Raw genomic sequence first — 15,902 nt, forward strand, 5'->3', positions numbered from 1 at the left:
GCCAACCCAGTTCCCCTCCTCTGGACCTGAGAGCTCATCCCCATTTAGCGGCCGAACTCAGGGAAGTGGCGTCACTCCTCAGATGAGAAGATTTCAGAGGGAGAAGCCTCTAGTGAGATTGCGGTTTCAATTAGAAAGAGGGTGTGACCTCTAGTTCCCTTCCTGGTGTGGTGGACTCTGTTGCAGGAAACATAAACCAGACTCACCCACACCATCCCCCCCCCCCCCACTGAATCAAAAGCAAAAGATGAGAACAAAAAAAGCACACGTCAATCCTTATCCTTCAAAGAGTGGGGAGGAGGGCGGGGAGGACGGAGAGCTGGAAGCGGGAATCTTCATTCTGAATTCCTTGCTAGTGGGAAGGCATCCTCTTTCACTTGCTTTCTGCACATGGGCTGTGTCACCCGCTGGCAGAGTCCAGCCCTCTGGAGCAGTCACTGCATGGGTGACGGTAGATAAAGCTCCACAGGGCCTTTTGTAACCATGTTGATTTTACAAGCGCACCTGCCAGAGGCCACTTAGGGACTGCTCCCCTGGAGATGCCGATGGTACTATTTCTCTCTGTTTCCCGAGCTTTGCCTTTGAAGACATGCGCTTTCATTCTCCTGCCTTGCAGAATTACCTTCCTCAGATCGAGTGCGTGCCTCTCTCCTGTTTGTGGCGTGTTGAGTTTTGCCAGCCGGCTTGATGTCTGCAGCGCTTGCCTTTAAGGGGGTGGGAGGTGAGGGGCTGCAAGCGGATTCATCTGGAAGAGGGCTATGACTTCTTTGCCCCCCTGGGCCTGGATGGAAACCACAGCTCCCTTATCCCGGCTGTTCGCTGTTGAACTCAAGCACCGCTGAGCGGCCAAGCAGAAGGCTATTTATAACCCTGAGAGTTTTGCAATGTTACTGAATTGCCTCGACCTAATTTCCACTTCCTTTCTAAAATGAAAATGAAGAGTTAGCAAGCAAGTACTGAAGGAGTTCCCCACAAGGAGACCCTCCGTCCGGGGATGGGCTCGGGAGAACACGACCGCTACTACTCGCCTGCCTCCTGACGCCTCCACAGAGAAGCAGTGGGATACTCGCCCCTTTCTTTGCAGTAGAGTCAGGGGCGCTAAACCTGGTCTTGCAGTGAGACACTTCCAGTGAGACGTCAAAGATGACAGCCAGACTCTCAACAGTGGAAATACTGTGTCGTTAGAAAGTGGTGGGACGTGGAGGGAACACCAAGCAACCAGAACAGTTCACGCCAGTCCCTTTCCACTCCGAGGCGGCGCTGGTTCACAGGAGTGGAGGAAGTCAGAGGTGAAGGATTTGCGCAGACACTGGTGCTTGCTGAGCCAGAACGGTGTGCCAAGTGCTGTGCTAGGTGAGTGGGTGACAGGGTGTACCTTCCTGGGGGGAGGAGCTAGTGAGGAAGAGAGATGCACAGATACTTAACTATCATAACAGTATGTACAATAGTAATAATACCTGTCACGGAGGAGGACAGGAGCCCTCACAGAGGTCAGAGCAGAGTGCTGTGAGAACACAGTGGTCCCATCCTGTTTCATTTCGCTAGGGAAAGGGGACCCCTCAGAAGGGTAGAGGGGCAGTGACATCTGAACTGGACTTTGATGTTTAAATAGGAGCTCTTTTGACAGTCCAGGGAAGGAAGAGAACATGCGGATGGACAGAAGAAATGGAAGAATGTGGCCTGCCTCACGGAAACAGCAAGCAGTCTGGGAAGACCTGGCTAGACGGAGAACCCAGTAGCACATGAGGAAGCGGGGCTGTCCTCTAGACAGTGGGGAGCCACTCCCTGTTGGACCAGTGAGCTCTCGCCATGCAGGTTTCTTCCCTTCAGGGTGCTTTAGCTTCAGGTATGGCAAACCAGAGTCCTCCAGACACCTGCTGCGGGCCACGGACGGCTTCACCTGCTGCTCACATGGCTTTCAAACAGCACCAGACTACCCAGAATCCAGTTATTATTATTAGCTGTGTGACACTGAGCATCGTCCTTAATCTCTCCGTGCTTCGCCTTGTCTCATCTGTTGAATGGGCGCAAAAATATACCACACGCGGTTGCTGTGTGGATTAAATGAATCAATATGTGTAAAGTCCTTTGAAAAGGACCCAAGTATTACGTAGAGGGAGAAGAACTAACTGTGAAGTCACATGACTCAGCCTTGAGATCCGTTCTGATGTGCTTGCTTTCTTTATTTTGGAGGGAGGGGAGACATGGGAAGGAGCCCTATGGCAGACAAGCTCAACCCATCTGAACTTCAGTTGTCTCATCTGTACAGTGGGGTTATTTTTCAGGGTTCCTTGAGCATTGGCTGTAATAATGCCATAGAAGTGAGCGATCAGGGCGCCTGGGTGGCTCAGTGGGTTAAAGCGTCTGCCTTCAGCTCAGGTCATGATCCCAGGGTCCTGGGATCCGGCCCTGCATCAGGCTCTCTGCTCAACAGGGAGCCTGCTTCCTCCTCTCTCTCTGCCTGCCTCTCTGCCTACTTGTGATCTCTGTCTGTCAAATAAATAAATAAATAAATAAAGTGAGCAATCAGGGCCGCCCGGGTGCCCTGTGGGTAAAGCGACTAACTCTTGATTTCAGCTCAGGTCATGATCTCAGGGGTGTGAGCCCCACAGTGGGCTCTGCACTCAGTGGGAAGTCTGCTTGTCTCTCTCTCTCTGTTCTGCCCCCTGTGCTACCCCACCCGGTAAAATAAATAAATGAAATCTTTAAAAAAAAAAAGTGATCAACTGTAAAAAGGCTGTCTACCCATTACTATTATATACAACATGATTACTATGAAGTCCCTTATATAACTAGTTTTTTTTTTTTTTAAGATTTTATTTATTTATTTGACAGAGATCACCAGTAGGCAGAGAAGCAGGCAGAGAGAGAGGAGGAAGCAGGTTCTCTGCCGAGCAGAGAGCCCGATGTGGGACTCGATCTCAGGACCGAGGGATCGTGACTTGAGCTGAAGGCAGAGGCTTTAACCCACCGAGCCACCCAGGCGCCCTAACTGAACTGTTTTTAAAGACACCAGACTGAGCCCGTGTCAAGGAAGGTCCTGCTCACTGTCATTACCCTTTGCCTGTTACGCTGCTGCTTGCACAGGCCCCCAGATCAGAGTTCCTTCAAAGCCTGGGGTCAAACTTAGTCTTAAGCCTTTTCGTTGCAGTGAACAGAAAAGCAGGCTAGTTCCATTTAAAGAAGGGCTATTTGGCCAGGATCCAGGGGAATTTCAGGCACCTCAAGTGTAGGAGTTGGAGCCATGGGATCTGGGAAGTCATCAGGCTTTTTCATCTGTTTTTAGGACTTTGTGGTTTCTGGTTTCTGGCCTCCACTTATCTACACATCTCTGGATTCTTCTGCAGAACAGCTTCCTCTAAAAAGACTCTTGGTTTTTGCTTCTTGGTATCTTTGGCTTGCTGGTGGCTTTATCTTGCCACAGTACCTGCTCGGAGGCTGATGATGATCTTTCTACCCCAGGGCCCCTTGGCATCCAGCTTCCTTAGCTTGTGTCTGTAAATTTAAAAGAAAGAATTGGATTTATCCGGCTAAGGTTCAGTGTTCACGTAGGTCCCACCAGCTGGGGCAGGGGTAGGGAGAGTGTCATTCAGTTTAAATGGACAGCCTGCCCTGTGTGAAAAAGGGCAGAATCACTGAGAATGGGGGCTCGGAGTCTCTCTCGAATAGTCTTGGCAGTTGCAAATCTCCACGCTTTAAGATGGATATGAGTTTTTGAAACAGCCACGAATCACTCAGGGCGAGGTTTAATAAAGAAAGAGACAGTCAACCTAGGAAATGCCAGGTTGGGTCCAAATAATGTGGAATGGCCAAGTCATGAGCTTTAGCTTCGTTGTCTCCAAAGACAGTATGCAGAAAGGAGCTCTAACAAATAAGGCTTAGCAGCACCATCAGGAAATAAGGGTGTGGCTGCCTTGGGTGTGGACTTTGAAGTGGGCGATCTTCATTTGGATTTGTAAATTCTACTTTGTAACCATGGGCTTTTAGACTTAGGGAGCACTCTACGTGTGCTTTAGTTCAACACTCACATCCCACAGTTGAGGCTTGGGTGAAAGGGCCACGTCCACATCACCCAGATACCTAGGGATGGAACTGTGACGGGGTCCTGACTCCATGACGTCCAAACCCAGTTGCTTCTTCAGCAGGACAGTCATCCCAGCGCCTTCTCTCGCCTCCTTGTTTCAAAGAGAAGAACTAAATGACAAATGGTCTAAGAGGCCATCCTGTGTGCTTCTGTGTATACAAAGTGCAAAAACGGGCCACACTCATGTATGGCGAGAGAATCAGAAAGGAGTTGCCTTTTGGAGGGCTGGAAGGTAGGGGATAGCCTGGAAGGAGGTAGGAGGGAATTTTCTAGGGTGATGAGAATGTTCGAAGTCCTGTTTTGGGTGGTGGTTACAGAGAGACGTGTGTATTTCTATTCTATATATACACACGTACATGAGCTCTGTGCGTTTCGTATGTAAATTATATCTCCGTTTTAAAAAATGATCTCACAACTGTACAGTCATACCTCCTAATTATGGCACATTTACCGGTAAGGATAAAGATGCCTGCCCTAGGCATCCAGAGTCACGGTCCCACCCCTGCTTTGCCATGTGGCCTTTCAGCCAGGAGGTGTCCTAATGGGAACGGTTCATTGTGTGTCTAAGCATACGAACATCACACACGGGAAATTCTGCTTGGAGCCACAGACGTGGCAGAAGCTTTGAGGACCACCAGGCCTGCCCCCCACAGGCTCTTTAGGCTTGATTTAGTTCCAAAGAACAGAAATTCAGACTAGCTCAGCAGGGAAGGGAAGAGCGCCGGCCAAAGTCAGCCCCAAGTTCTGTCCCCTTTCCTACCTATTAGCTGGTGGAACTGGGGCCCTTTAATCATCCTCTGAGCTCCAGCTGTGTCGTCTCAGAACTAACAGTCTGATTCCGCCTACTTCCTGGGGCTGCCGGGAGGGCTCAGCGGAGTCAGTGAAAGCGCTTGGAAAACCATCTGTGCATTGTCACGTGCTGGAAATGCCAGTACTGTTGACACTTGCCTTCTGGGGCAGCCCAGCCTGACCAGGAAACGGTCACAGAAGCTTCCCTCTCCTGGAGACTCCCAGGTGTGGAGGGGAAGGGCCTTTCCCCCTTTCACCAGACAGACCTGTGCTCACAGGGCTGTGAGAATGGACATCTGTGTCTGGGCCTAAAAGCTGCAGCACACACCAGCACCAGCTTAGCAGCGGCTCTGCCCTGAGTTCAGGAGAGCCAGGCAGTCTCCATTATCGAAGCCTGATGTGCGGGTGAACGGCTGAGCCTGGCGGATGCTGAGAAAGTTCTTTTTTTCATTAAGAGAGAGGCCTCTTCTGAACCTGTCGGCAAGGAATGTAAAATATACATGGAAATAATCCATCAGTCGAGTGACTTGCCTTCATCAGACCTTGGAGAGAGGATGCTTTGGCTGCTACTTGGAATACCACTAAGCTAGTGGGGTTGCCTAGGAGACTGGTCACATGGGCCCATCTTCCAGACCCGTTCAAAATGATTTATTTTCCTTTATTTTGGAGACAAATGGGGGAGGGGGTCAGAGGTACTTTCGGAGCCTCATCCTCCTATAGAGGGGCCTTTGTGTGAGGCTGTCCTCACCTCCCTGCACTTGAGCTCCAGCAGCCCTTGCCCTTGGCAGTAGGGACTAAAATAGCATTTCCTGTCCCAGTTTTCTTCCCCATTTTCTGAACTCTGCGTCATCCCACACAGAGGAGGCTCCACATTGTGTCCTTTGAGGGGGAAGGAGTGGCAGCGGTTACTAGGCAGGAGGCGAGAGCAAGCGGCCGGGCCCTGCCGACACTGGGATCTTCCTCGGATGAGGGTGGAACAGAAGTGGGCAGGCTCCGTCAGCCGGCCACTCAACTAAGAGAAGGCTCTGCCTATTCTTATCTGTCTCAGAGCATATGCTTCTCCCTCCCAACGTCCCAAGATGGGAATTTGCAGTAAATTCATTCTTCTACCACATAGTCCTCCTGACCTTTAGACCAAAGTGTCACGTTGGCAGACCTTGCTCCTGCCCGATCTGCAGTTGATGGATGGCTTGTCCCATTTCTACTCGCTGACTTAATCTAAAAGAGACAAAAAGCCCAAGGAGAGAGGGTCTGGTGTGATGTCGAAAAATTCCAACCAAGCAGTTCCATATGTTACTTTGGACACCGTCTTCTGATTCTCAGAAATATCTAACGAGTGAAAAATGAAGGCAGACGCTCTGACTCTTTCCTTCTCTCTGACTCTGTCTCCAGGCGGCTGTGTCAGTGTGTGCTTCTTGGAGAAGTAGGGCCGATTGGGAACAATGCCGCCCCCATCAGACATCGTCAAAGTAGCCATTGAGTGGCCAGGTGCTAACGCTCAGCTCCTTGAAATCGACCAGGTGAGCTCCTGGAAGGAAGACAGAAGCAGAAATGCTGGGGGGAGGGGGGTCGTCAGGGAAGCGCGCGGCAGGGTCGTCTTCAGGAATGCGGGCTTTTGGCATCAGGAGTAAGAGCCAGCAACAGGAAGGTCAAGGTCGGTCCCACCCCATGGAGGGTCGGTCCTGTGGCTTGGGAGAGAGGTTTCCTCTCCAGCAGAAGCCGTCGGGGAGGCAGTCCCCACTCAGGCCCCGGGCTGGTCCTGCTAGGCAGGCCCTCGTCAGAACCTTGGTGGGAATAGCATGGATTGCTGGTGAAGGATCTCCATCTCTCTCTCTTTCAGAAACGGCCCCTGGCATCCATCATCAAGGAAGTTTGTGATGGGTGAGTAGAAAGTGCTCTCGTTCTGGACAAGGGTAGGCTAACAACTGTAGGAACGCCGCCCCACCGGGAGGAACCTCCAGTTAGCCGGGTCCCGGGGGTGGAACTTTTGCGGATCGTTGTCTTACAAAGGAAGTGTAGCGGAGGAGGATGTCCCTACGACCTCGTAGAAATCCTTCTTTTTCCTGTGAGCCCAGGAAGGTGCTGGTGGGCTGTGAGGCTCGCGCTGAGTCATGCGGACCGCCTTGGACGGCGCCGGTTGGTACCCAAGCCTGAGCCACTTGTTTTTGGTCAGCATCTCAGCCTGTAGCTTTGGGTCTCCCCCTCCTCCAGGCAGGCCGCCCAAAGCCTGAGGCGACTCTGCTGGAAATGATTAATGCATCTGCTGCTTTTAGCTGGGCCTGCGGAAGGCCCGGGCGACTGTACTGTGGTTTCTCACACAGGTGGTCGCTGCCAAACCCAGAGTATTACACCCTCCGATATGCAGACGGCCCCCAGCTCTACATCACCGAGCAGGTGCGTGCGGGAGCGCAGTTGGCACGGGAGCCTTGCTGACAGCGGGGCAGCTTCTGTGTCCCAGGGAGGGGCTGCCTCCCAGGCAAATTGGGGCACGCCAGCCCTGCCTCCTCGGGTGGCTGGAAAACTGAGGCTTCTCCTCTTGAGGGCCCAGGTCACATGGAAGGGTTCTGAGAAGTTCTCGGGCAAGACACATGCAAAAGGAGGCCTGACCAAAGAGGTTCAGTTACAACTACTGTAAAATTGAGTCAGCCGGCTTGCTCAGGTCTAATATTGTATCTTAGTTACTCTTTTTCCTCTTTGTTACCCAGACACGCAGTGACATTAAGAATGGGACCATCTTACAGCTGGCCATCTCCCCGGTACGTATCTGGTTCTCCTCAGGAGTACATTTATTTAACACACATAGGAGCACCCACCATGGGCCAGACTCCCTTCTAGAAACCAAGACTACAGAGCTTTAAAAGTCAGTCTTTGAGGGGCGCCTGCCTGGCTCGGTCGGTGGAGCATCCAACTCTTGATCTCAGGGTTGTGAGATTGAGCCCTACATTGGGTGTAGAGATGACTTAAAATAAGTCAATCTGTGCTCTCACAACTTTGTTAGGAGTAAACAAAGGCCCCTCTCAAGCATTCTGACAGAAGGTTGCTTAGGGAGTTATGGGGACTCAGACAAGGGGCTGCCTGGTTCGGCCTGAGGATTCCCAGAAAACCTTCCCAGAGGAAGGCACGCTTAGCGCAGATGTTGAAGGATAAAGCAAGAATTGGCCAGAGAAATAAGAAAACGAAGGGTATCCCAAGCAGAGTGACGCGTTTTGTTGGGGGAGGCGGAGCCTATAGCAGCCAGTGGGAAGCCGACCTGGAAGGGCCCCGGACGGCTCACTCAAGGGTTTGGACTTGATTCAGAAGGAAATGTGGGGACATTGAAAGATTTTAAGCAGGAAGGTACATTATGTTTAGATTTATATTTTAGGAAGATCACTGTAGTGACAGTGTGGAACACGGGCTAAAAAAGGAAGGTTGGTGGTGGGAGGAATCTTTAAGAAGCTAATGAGGAATGTTAGCAGCCCGTGAAGCGAAGGCAAGTGACAGTGGAGATGAGGGGACAGGCATGAGAGCTATTTAGAGGTAAACCCAGGGATGGGGTGATATCCTGGACGTGGAAGGAGAGGGAGGACTCTGAGGCAACTCCCTGATTCCTGCCGGAGCTCCTGAAGGGTAACTAAGAAAGCGACTAGAAAGGCAGAGAGAAAACCAGGAGACCCGAGAGGGAGTGGGCAGGGACTGTCAAGTTAGAGGAAGGCGCGGCCTGCAGCAAGCAGAGATCGAGTCGACGGAGAGCAGAAACGTTGTTCACTGACCCAGGAAGTCCATGGTCCCGGGTGACCTCTGTGAAGACAGTTCTGGTGGGGTGATGAGTGACAGCCGGGCTACAGTGGTGGCAAAGTGAGGTCCCCGACTTCACCGCACTATCAGGAAGCTTGGTTATAAAAGGAAGTAGACAGCAGAAGGCAGGAACTCGGGGATGTGGAGCCAAAAAGATAATGCTTTTTAAACAGAGGTAAAACATTCCTGGGTTGCAAAAATCAAAAAGTTTGACAAAGATAAAGTGGCAGGTCTCCCTCCCTCTCCCATGCCTCATCTACTCAGTTCCCCACCTCCTCTGACCCTTCAGAGCTGCTAACTTCTGTTGCAGTTTCTTTTGTGTCTTTGAAAAGAAGTTAAGGTGAAAGAGAGGAAGGTTGATGGTGCAGGAAAGGGGGTGATTAATGGAACAGGACCTCACTGGGTCAGGACAGGGGGAACCCAAAGCCCAGGTGGAGGGATTTTTGACCTCTCGGTCCCTAAGGAGGATGACCAATATGGGGGGGGGGGGGTCACTTACGTGTAGAAGGGCTGCCAGAAAATTAAGGCTGTGATGGCACCTGTTTTCTTGCCGAGGCAAGAGACCAGTCCCTTTGAGCAGCAGGGGGTGTGCAGTAGTAACAGCTAATAGTTCCAGAACGCCGAGTGATCGCTTCGCATGCAGCATATCCTCTTATCTTGACAGATACCCAAAGAGATGGGTACTCGTGATAGCCCCGTATTGCAGATGAGCAAACTGAGACTCAGGTTACGTGACTAGCCTCTTGTCACACGATAAAAACATGGCTGAACTGTCTCTCGAACCGGGGGCTGTCTGACTCCTGGCCTGTATTCTCACCAGTGAGTCCTCCTGCTTTCCCCCTTCTCCGGAATCTTTCTCACCCAAAGGACTTCATTACCCACCCACCCAACCCCTGCTGACTCCCAATCCCACCCCACCACCCCACCCCCCGCCCCACCGGCCAATCAGCTCTGCTAGCTTAATATCTGCTAGCTTAATATAACCATTTGGGAGCTGCTCTCGTGGACGTGCTGAAGCATTTTCCAAACCTCCTGCACTGAGCAGTTGACTTTCCCAGGAGTACATCTCTCCAGAGCAGAAGGCGGCAGCCCAGAAATGCTGTCTCAGGAGGAAAATTAACATTTGGAGGTGGAAGTTTCCAAGTGTGATGCAGACCAGTGCTCTTCAAATGGTTCTATCTGGTGACCTTTTCTCGCAGTGTGCGTATTCTCCACCGCGGGAGTCTGGAGGATTTCTGTGTCATCCAGAGCCGCAGCCGCTGTAGGCCCATCTCTGTGATAATAAAAGAGGAGAGGCAGAGGGGAGAGAGAGGTGACCAGATCTGACTCCTCGGTCAGCAGCAGGAACCGGGCTGCAGTCACTTGCTGAGCTCTGGAAGAAAAAATAAAGACCGCGGGAGCATTTTGCTCTCAAGGCTCTTCCATTCCAGCTGAGAATATTAATTAACAGACAAAAAATAAGAGAGTGACAAATTGCAGGTCAGTCACTTGCGGGGGCCTTGACTGTAAAGCTAGGAAGTCCAGCAGGAGGAAGGGCCAGCAGACGCTCGGGAAGGCTTGTGGCTAGAGCTTGCAGCAAGGAAGCAAGCATTTTTCTGGGGAAAGTTCATGTGCTGGGAGAAGGCTTGATCACCAGCCATCACTTTGAAAAAGCTATTTTGAAAGCTTCCAGCCCTGCGGTATTCTTAAAATTTCCCCAGGACTGTCATTTTAAGGGACAATGATACAGGCTTTCAGAGAAAGTTTAAAAAAAAAAAAAAAAACTTGTCAGGCTTATCACATTTTGAGATTGAAAGGGACTTTAAAGCTGGTCATCAGATTAAGTCCTCCACCCAATGCAAGAATCCCTTGTGTAGCATCTTTGACAGCTGGTTGTCCAGATTCTCCTTGATTGCTTTTAGGGCCTGAGAACTCATTACATCAAGGGACAACCTGGTCTGCTGTCTGATGGCTTACAGTAATAGAAAACTCCCCTCTGTTGAGCCAATATCCGTGTCCCTGTGACTTGCTGGAGGTGGTAGACAATCTTCTCCCTGGTCCTTCAGTGGGAAGTTTCTGTAATCCATAGACCAGAGTGCTACAGAAAGGATCTACATAGGTTCAGATTGGTCTTGGCATACTGGTAATTCCCTGATTGATCCAATAAGCATTTATTAAGCAACTCCTAGACAGCGTGAACAACTAGCTCTGCCTCAGGCTTGGATGTCCACAGAAAAACCTTTATGAGCTACTCACAGAGCAGTAACCTGCTGCAAGGAGCAGAAGGCATACATCTTGTTCCTGCTCTCGTAGTCCCGGGCTGCACGCCAGCTGATGGAGAGGACCCAGTCATCCAACATGGAGACCCGGCTAGATGCCATGAAGGAGCTGGCCAAGCTCTCTGCTGATGTGACCTTTGCCACTGAGTTCATCAACATGGATGGCATCATTGTGCTGACACGGCTTGTGGAAAGCGGAACCAAGCTCTTGTCCCAGTGAGTATAACTGAGCTCTTCTTGGGGGGTTTCAGAGACTGACTTCAGTCCGCGGGGCATCCTTTTCTCCTCTCCACCGAGTCACTTTAATTTATTGAGCACCTTCTGTGTACAGAGCAGTGTGCCAAGTACTGGGCTCTGCACTGAGGGATTTGCTTGTTGTGGTCCTGAATCTTGTACTCTAGGTGGTCTTCACAGATCCAAGCAGTAGTAAAATCATGGGGTACAGAAGTCAGGAAGCGAGAAGGTAGATCATGACAGATCTGTTAATTTATGGAAAATGGCTAGTGAGCAGACTGTCCAGAATTGACCAGAACAGGCATCTGTCTGTTCTTAATCTCCACCCCTGCTTCCTCCCTTTCCCGTCATCTCCCTGCTCCCGCCCCCCCCACACACACACACGCACACACACACACGCAGGCCTTCTCCCTACCACCCATTTTCACAGGGAAAACGAGCTCCAGAACTTTGCAATAGGCCACAGACATCTCTATCATATCCAATGCCGAGATGAGTGTAGTGGCACTCTGTGCCCATGGCCAGCCGTGAATGAACACGTTTTGTTAGCTGTCTAGGCCTGTGCTGGCTTTCTGTCCCTCTCAGCCGGCACACAGAGGGCGTTGGAAATCTTTCCAGCTGATGGACCAGCTCTTGAAATTTTCAGCCAAACCAAGCACCTAATCTTGGGTGTTCCTTTTAAGTCTTAGATTTTGCAGCAGCGTGGACATCCTGAAGCTTTCAGTGGCCCTCAGAGACTTCAGCCGTCTCTGGGGGGCGTGGGGTGGAGGAGGTACAGGACTGGACTGGCCTTGGTTTCCTCCTCTTTAAAATGGGGGTGCTGTTTACATTGTAATACTGTCACAAAGATTGTTGTTAACAGGTCCGATCCTGCCTTGCCAACGGGAATAGGGTTTGTTGAATCTAGAGCACTATAGAGCTGTGTAAAGGGTGGTGTGTAGAGAGAGGGGGACACAGGAGAGAAGGCTTCAGAACGCTGTCAGCATTGCAGTCAGGGGTTTGCACACATTGTCACCTTGCCCATTATGATCTTAACGCTGTGAGATTGACTCAGTTTTACCAAGGAGGAATTTGAAGTTTAAAAGGATAAAATTTGCACAGTTAGTAAATAGTTGAACAGGAATTGAGCCCCTGTCTGAAGTTTGTACCTAAGCTTTACTGCATCTTGGTGTTGAACATGGGCTGTAAGCTCCTTTGGGTGCCCTGCCAAGTATTGGAGTTGATAAAGGTCTGATACTTTTTTTTGGTTTTGGAAACAGGTGAGTGATCGTGCTCCCCGGGATGAGGTGGTACAGGGAATGAAAGCCAGTCCTCTGGCAGCTCTTTTTTCCCAGAGACAGATGCCTGGACAGAATCTGCTGCACACCTGGCCAGGTGTGCACACAGGTGGCTACTCACAGCTGTGCTGACCGTCCCTGACACTCACACTGAAATCCATCCCCATCATGGCCACTGTCACACCTGTGTTCCCTGGCTCTGAATCTTTGTGTGATTTTTGTGTGTGTTTGCTTATGTCCCAGCTATAGTGAGATGCTGGCATTCACCTTGACTGCCTTCTTAGAGCTCATGGACCACGGCATTGTCTCCTGGGACATGGTTTCAATCACCTTCATTAAGCAGGTGAGGCCTCCAGCATCCCATCGTCCTCTCCTCCCTCTGTGGCTGGTTGTCCTGTCAGTTTAGGGACAGGTGCAGGCAACACAGCCATTCTGAGGGTCGGCTTTCTGTCCCCAAGGCCCAATTTTTCATCCTCACGCTCGGGTCTTCCTAGAGCTCCTGAAACGGTTCCTTCACTGTTCTCTGAGGCCTGCTCTGAGAAGATGGGGCCGGGCTCTCAGAACTGAATGTGGCCACAGTGAGATGGGATTGTCAGTCGACTTGGGATGACACCAGCCGGGCCGCCAGGAGCCGCCTGGAGTCTTCTGACCTGCTCCCCGAGCACTCCCTTCTCTTTGGTTCTGCATGTTCATTTTGTTCGCCTTAGATTTCTAAGTCTGCCTTCTGTTGACAGAGCTGCAAAGCAACCTGTTTGGATTGTCAGATCGAGCTCAGCAGGTGGAGGGGATACTTCTCCTTCGGCCCTCCTTTCTTCTGCCGGAAGGGGCGGTGTCAGTTCTCAAAACTGGACTAAAACCGAAGAGTCATGTATCCACTGACCTAGAGTCACATCTGCCATTGGCTTGGGACATTGGGAACTTCCTGATGCTGGAGATATTTAGGCAAAAATGAAAGGACCATGTATCAGGAACATTATCATGGGGGTTGAGAATAATGGGGAGTTATTAGATTCCAAGACTTTGAGCCCCAGGCTTTCTGACTGACCTGGCCCTCGCTTACTGTAGATTGCAGGGTACGTGAGCCAGCCCATGGTGGACGTGTCCATCCTTCAGAGGTCCCTGGCCATCCTGGAGAGCATGGTCTTGAATAGCCAGAGTCTGTACCAGAAAATCGCAGAGGAGATCACCGTGGGACAGCTCATCTCTCACCTCCAGGTGTGAGTAAGAGATCCCGCCGCAGCCTCCCCTCGCGCCTCTCGTCCTCTGGCTGTCTCCCAGCCCTCCTCCGTGGCTTGTGTTCCAAGCTGCCGGTTTGCCCGGTCACTCAGCATCAGCATGTCCACACTGCTGTCGGGATGCTCCTGGTGTTGGGGCCTGATCATGGCATGCTCCTGCTAAAACCCTCCGTGGTGCTCCTCGTCCCTCAGGATGAAGCCAAGTGCTCCCAGCCTCCTGTCCCGCCGCGTGCCAGACAGAATCAGATGCTCTCTCTCCTCTCTGGGCCAAATAGTCTCTCTTTACCTATGATAATGATATAAAATTCTCTATTTTTGTTACCTGTCTCCCACTTTAAATTTTGAACTCTCTGGGAAGAAGGACCAATTCTTTTTGGGTTCCCTGCTTTGATTTAATAGAAGTCAGTTAGTGTTTGTGGAATGAACATTTAGCAAACGAATGGTATGCCGTGGGGGGTAGCAAAAAATATCACACTGAGCAGGAGTTCAGGCTTCCAGTCAGATCCCGGCTCTCCTACACTCTGACCAGGTCTCTGCCTGCAACAACTTACCTGGTCTCGCCTGGTCTCGGTTTCCTCCTCTCTAGACTGGGGTTAGTTCTCCCCACCACTCGGACTTATGAGGATCAAAGGAGATAAAAGATCTTGCCTGATGGCCAGCATAGGTGAGGTATTCAATTCAGGAGTGGTTTGCTTTTGTTTGTTTTCTAAGGAGTTTAACACAAGGGCGCTTGGGTGTCTCAGTGGGTTAAGCCTCTGACTCTTGATCTCAGCTCAGGCCTTGATATCAGGGTCGTGGGTTCAAGCCATGCATTGGGCTCCACATGCAGTGTGGAGCCTACTTAAAAATGGATAAATAAATATGAATAAAAGTAAATTAAAAAAAAAAAACCTAAGAGTTTATCACATCCTAAAATGTTTTAAAAGCAGTAAAACCAGAAGACAGATGAACCCTTTGGAGCACTGTTCCTTTCCTCTCCATTTCTTTCACTTCACTATAACCCCTCTAAACAATTTAAGGGGGCTGGACTCCCCCAAACAAAGCATTGACTCCTTTCTGACTCTTGTTCCCTTTTAGCATTTTGGACGTGGACAGATGCCAACAGAATGCCCTGTTAGTTCCCAGTATTGCCTGTTTATAGCAGCCCTGGCCTGACTCAGCTCTGCTCCCAGCTTTACCCTCCACCCCACAAATAATCCAAATAAAAAGAAAGCATCATTTGCAGTTCAGATATCTTCCTGGTCACTTCTAAGGAATTCTTTAGTCTCTGTTTTCATACCCCAAAGCCAAAAATGTTGTTTGAAGTGAAGGGAACATCATAAACTCCAGACGGAGAGTTCCGATTTTCCTGACGTCAGACTTACCCCTCAGTTTCTTCGTTTCTGAATCAGGAATGACCCAGTTGTGTTCCCCAAGGGTAATAGAGGAGCATGGCATTTTTTAGGGTTCGGTCCATGACTATTTTCAGCCTGTAGCTGTTACTAGACATTATGTTCTCTGCTGTTCAGGCTGGGACACCGAGTTCCTTCCATGAGACCTCCAGGATGCCCCGCACCTGACTCGGAGGTCTGCCGGCCTATCTAAAAAGAGAGCCCCACCCCTGCCCCGAGTGTACCCCCAGCGTGGCAGGTGGAAACATCTTGCCAAGGGCCGGGATTATAAGATTCCAGAGAATAGTTCTAGCAAATCTGTTTTAAAATGAAGTAAGTTTGTAGTTTAAGACTCTGAAAATACAGAAAAACACAAAGAATAAATCCTTTGCCCACTTCCCCACCTCCAGACAGAACCACTGTTCACATTAAACTGACTCGCCCTGCTAGCCGTTTTCTCCTTGTATATTTTTAACAGAATTGAGAGCTTACTCTGTATACTCTGTGTACCTTGACTTTTTTACAGAGTAATAGCCCTTGAACATTTCCCCATGGTAAAGATTCTTCTAAAAGGGTAGTTCTACATCTTTTTTGCATCCCATATGCCTTTGAAAATCCAGTAACAGTTATAGACTCTCACTTTCTTGGAGAAAATAACACAGTCAACCAACTGCATGGAATGATTTCTGCACCATTTCTTGGGTTTACAGACACTCCAAACGCATCCTGAACCCCGGGTGAAGAACCTTTACTCTACAACGTGATTTTCAGTGACAACTTAGTCCTGTAACGTGATAAACAGAGTTGCGAATGTGGGCATTTGAATTATTTACTGTTCTTTCTTTCTTTCTTTTTTTTGACAGTACTTGAATGAAATG

The 15,902-nt window shown here is 50.2% G+C and overlaps 1 protein-coding gene across 1 annotated transcript in view; it reads left to right on the forward strand.

Moving 5' to 3' along the window:
* Window positions 1-15,902, forward strand: part of ELMO2 (engulfment and cell motility 2) — a 38,842-nt gene that overhangs the window by 5,199 nt on the left and 17,741 nt on the right. The window contains exons 2-8 of the mRNA XM_059132959.1: window positions 6,266-6,393; window positions 6,714-6,754; window positions 7,195-7,267; window positions 7,579-7,629; window positions 10,943-11,124; window positions 12,663-12,762; window positions 13,485-13,636. Coding sequence (XP_058988942.1) covers window positions 6,316-6,393; window positions 6,714-6,754; window positions 7,195-7,267; window positions 7,579-7,629; window positions 10,943-11,124; window positions 12,663-12,762; window positions 13,485-13,636 — 677 coding nt within the window. The 5' untranslated portion in view covers window positions 6,266-6,315. The remainder of the gene's footprint in view (window positions 1-6,265; window positions 6,394-6,713; window positions 6,755-7,194; window positions 7,268-7,578; window positions 7,630-10,942; window positions 11,125-12,662; window positions 12,763-13,484; window positions 13,637-15,902) is intronic.

Source organism: Mustela lutreola, chromosome 9, assembly GCF_030435805.1.
Source record: "Mustela lutreola isolate mMusLut2 chromosome 9, mMusLut2.pri, whole genome shotgun sequence".
Classification (NCBI taxonomy): Eukaryota; Metazoa; Chordata; class Mammalia; order Carnivora; family Mustelidae; genus Mustela; species Mustela lutreola.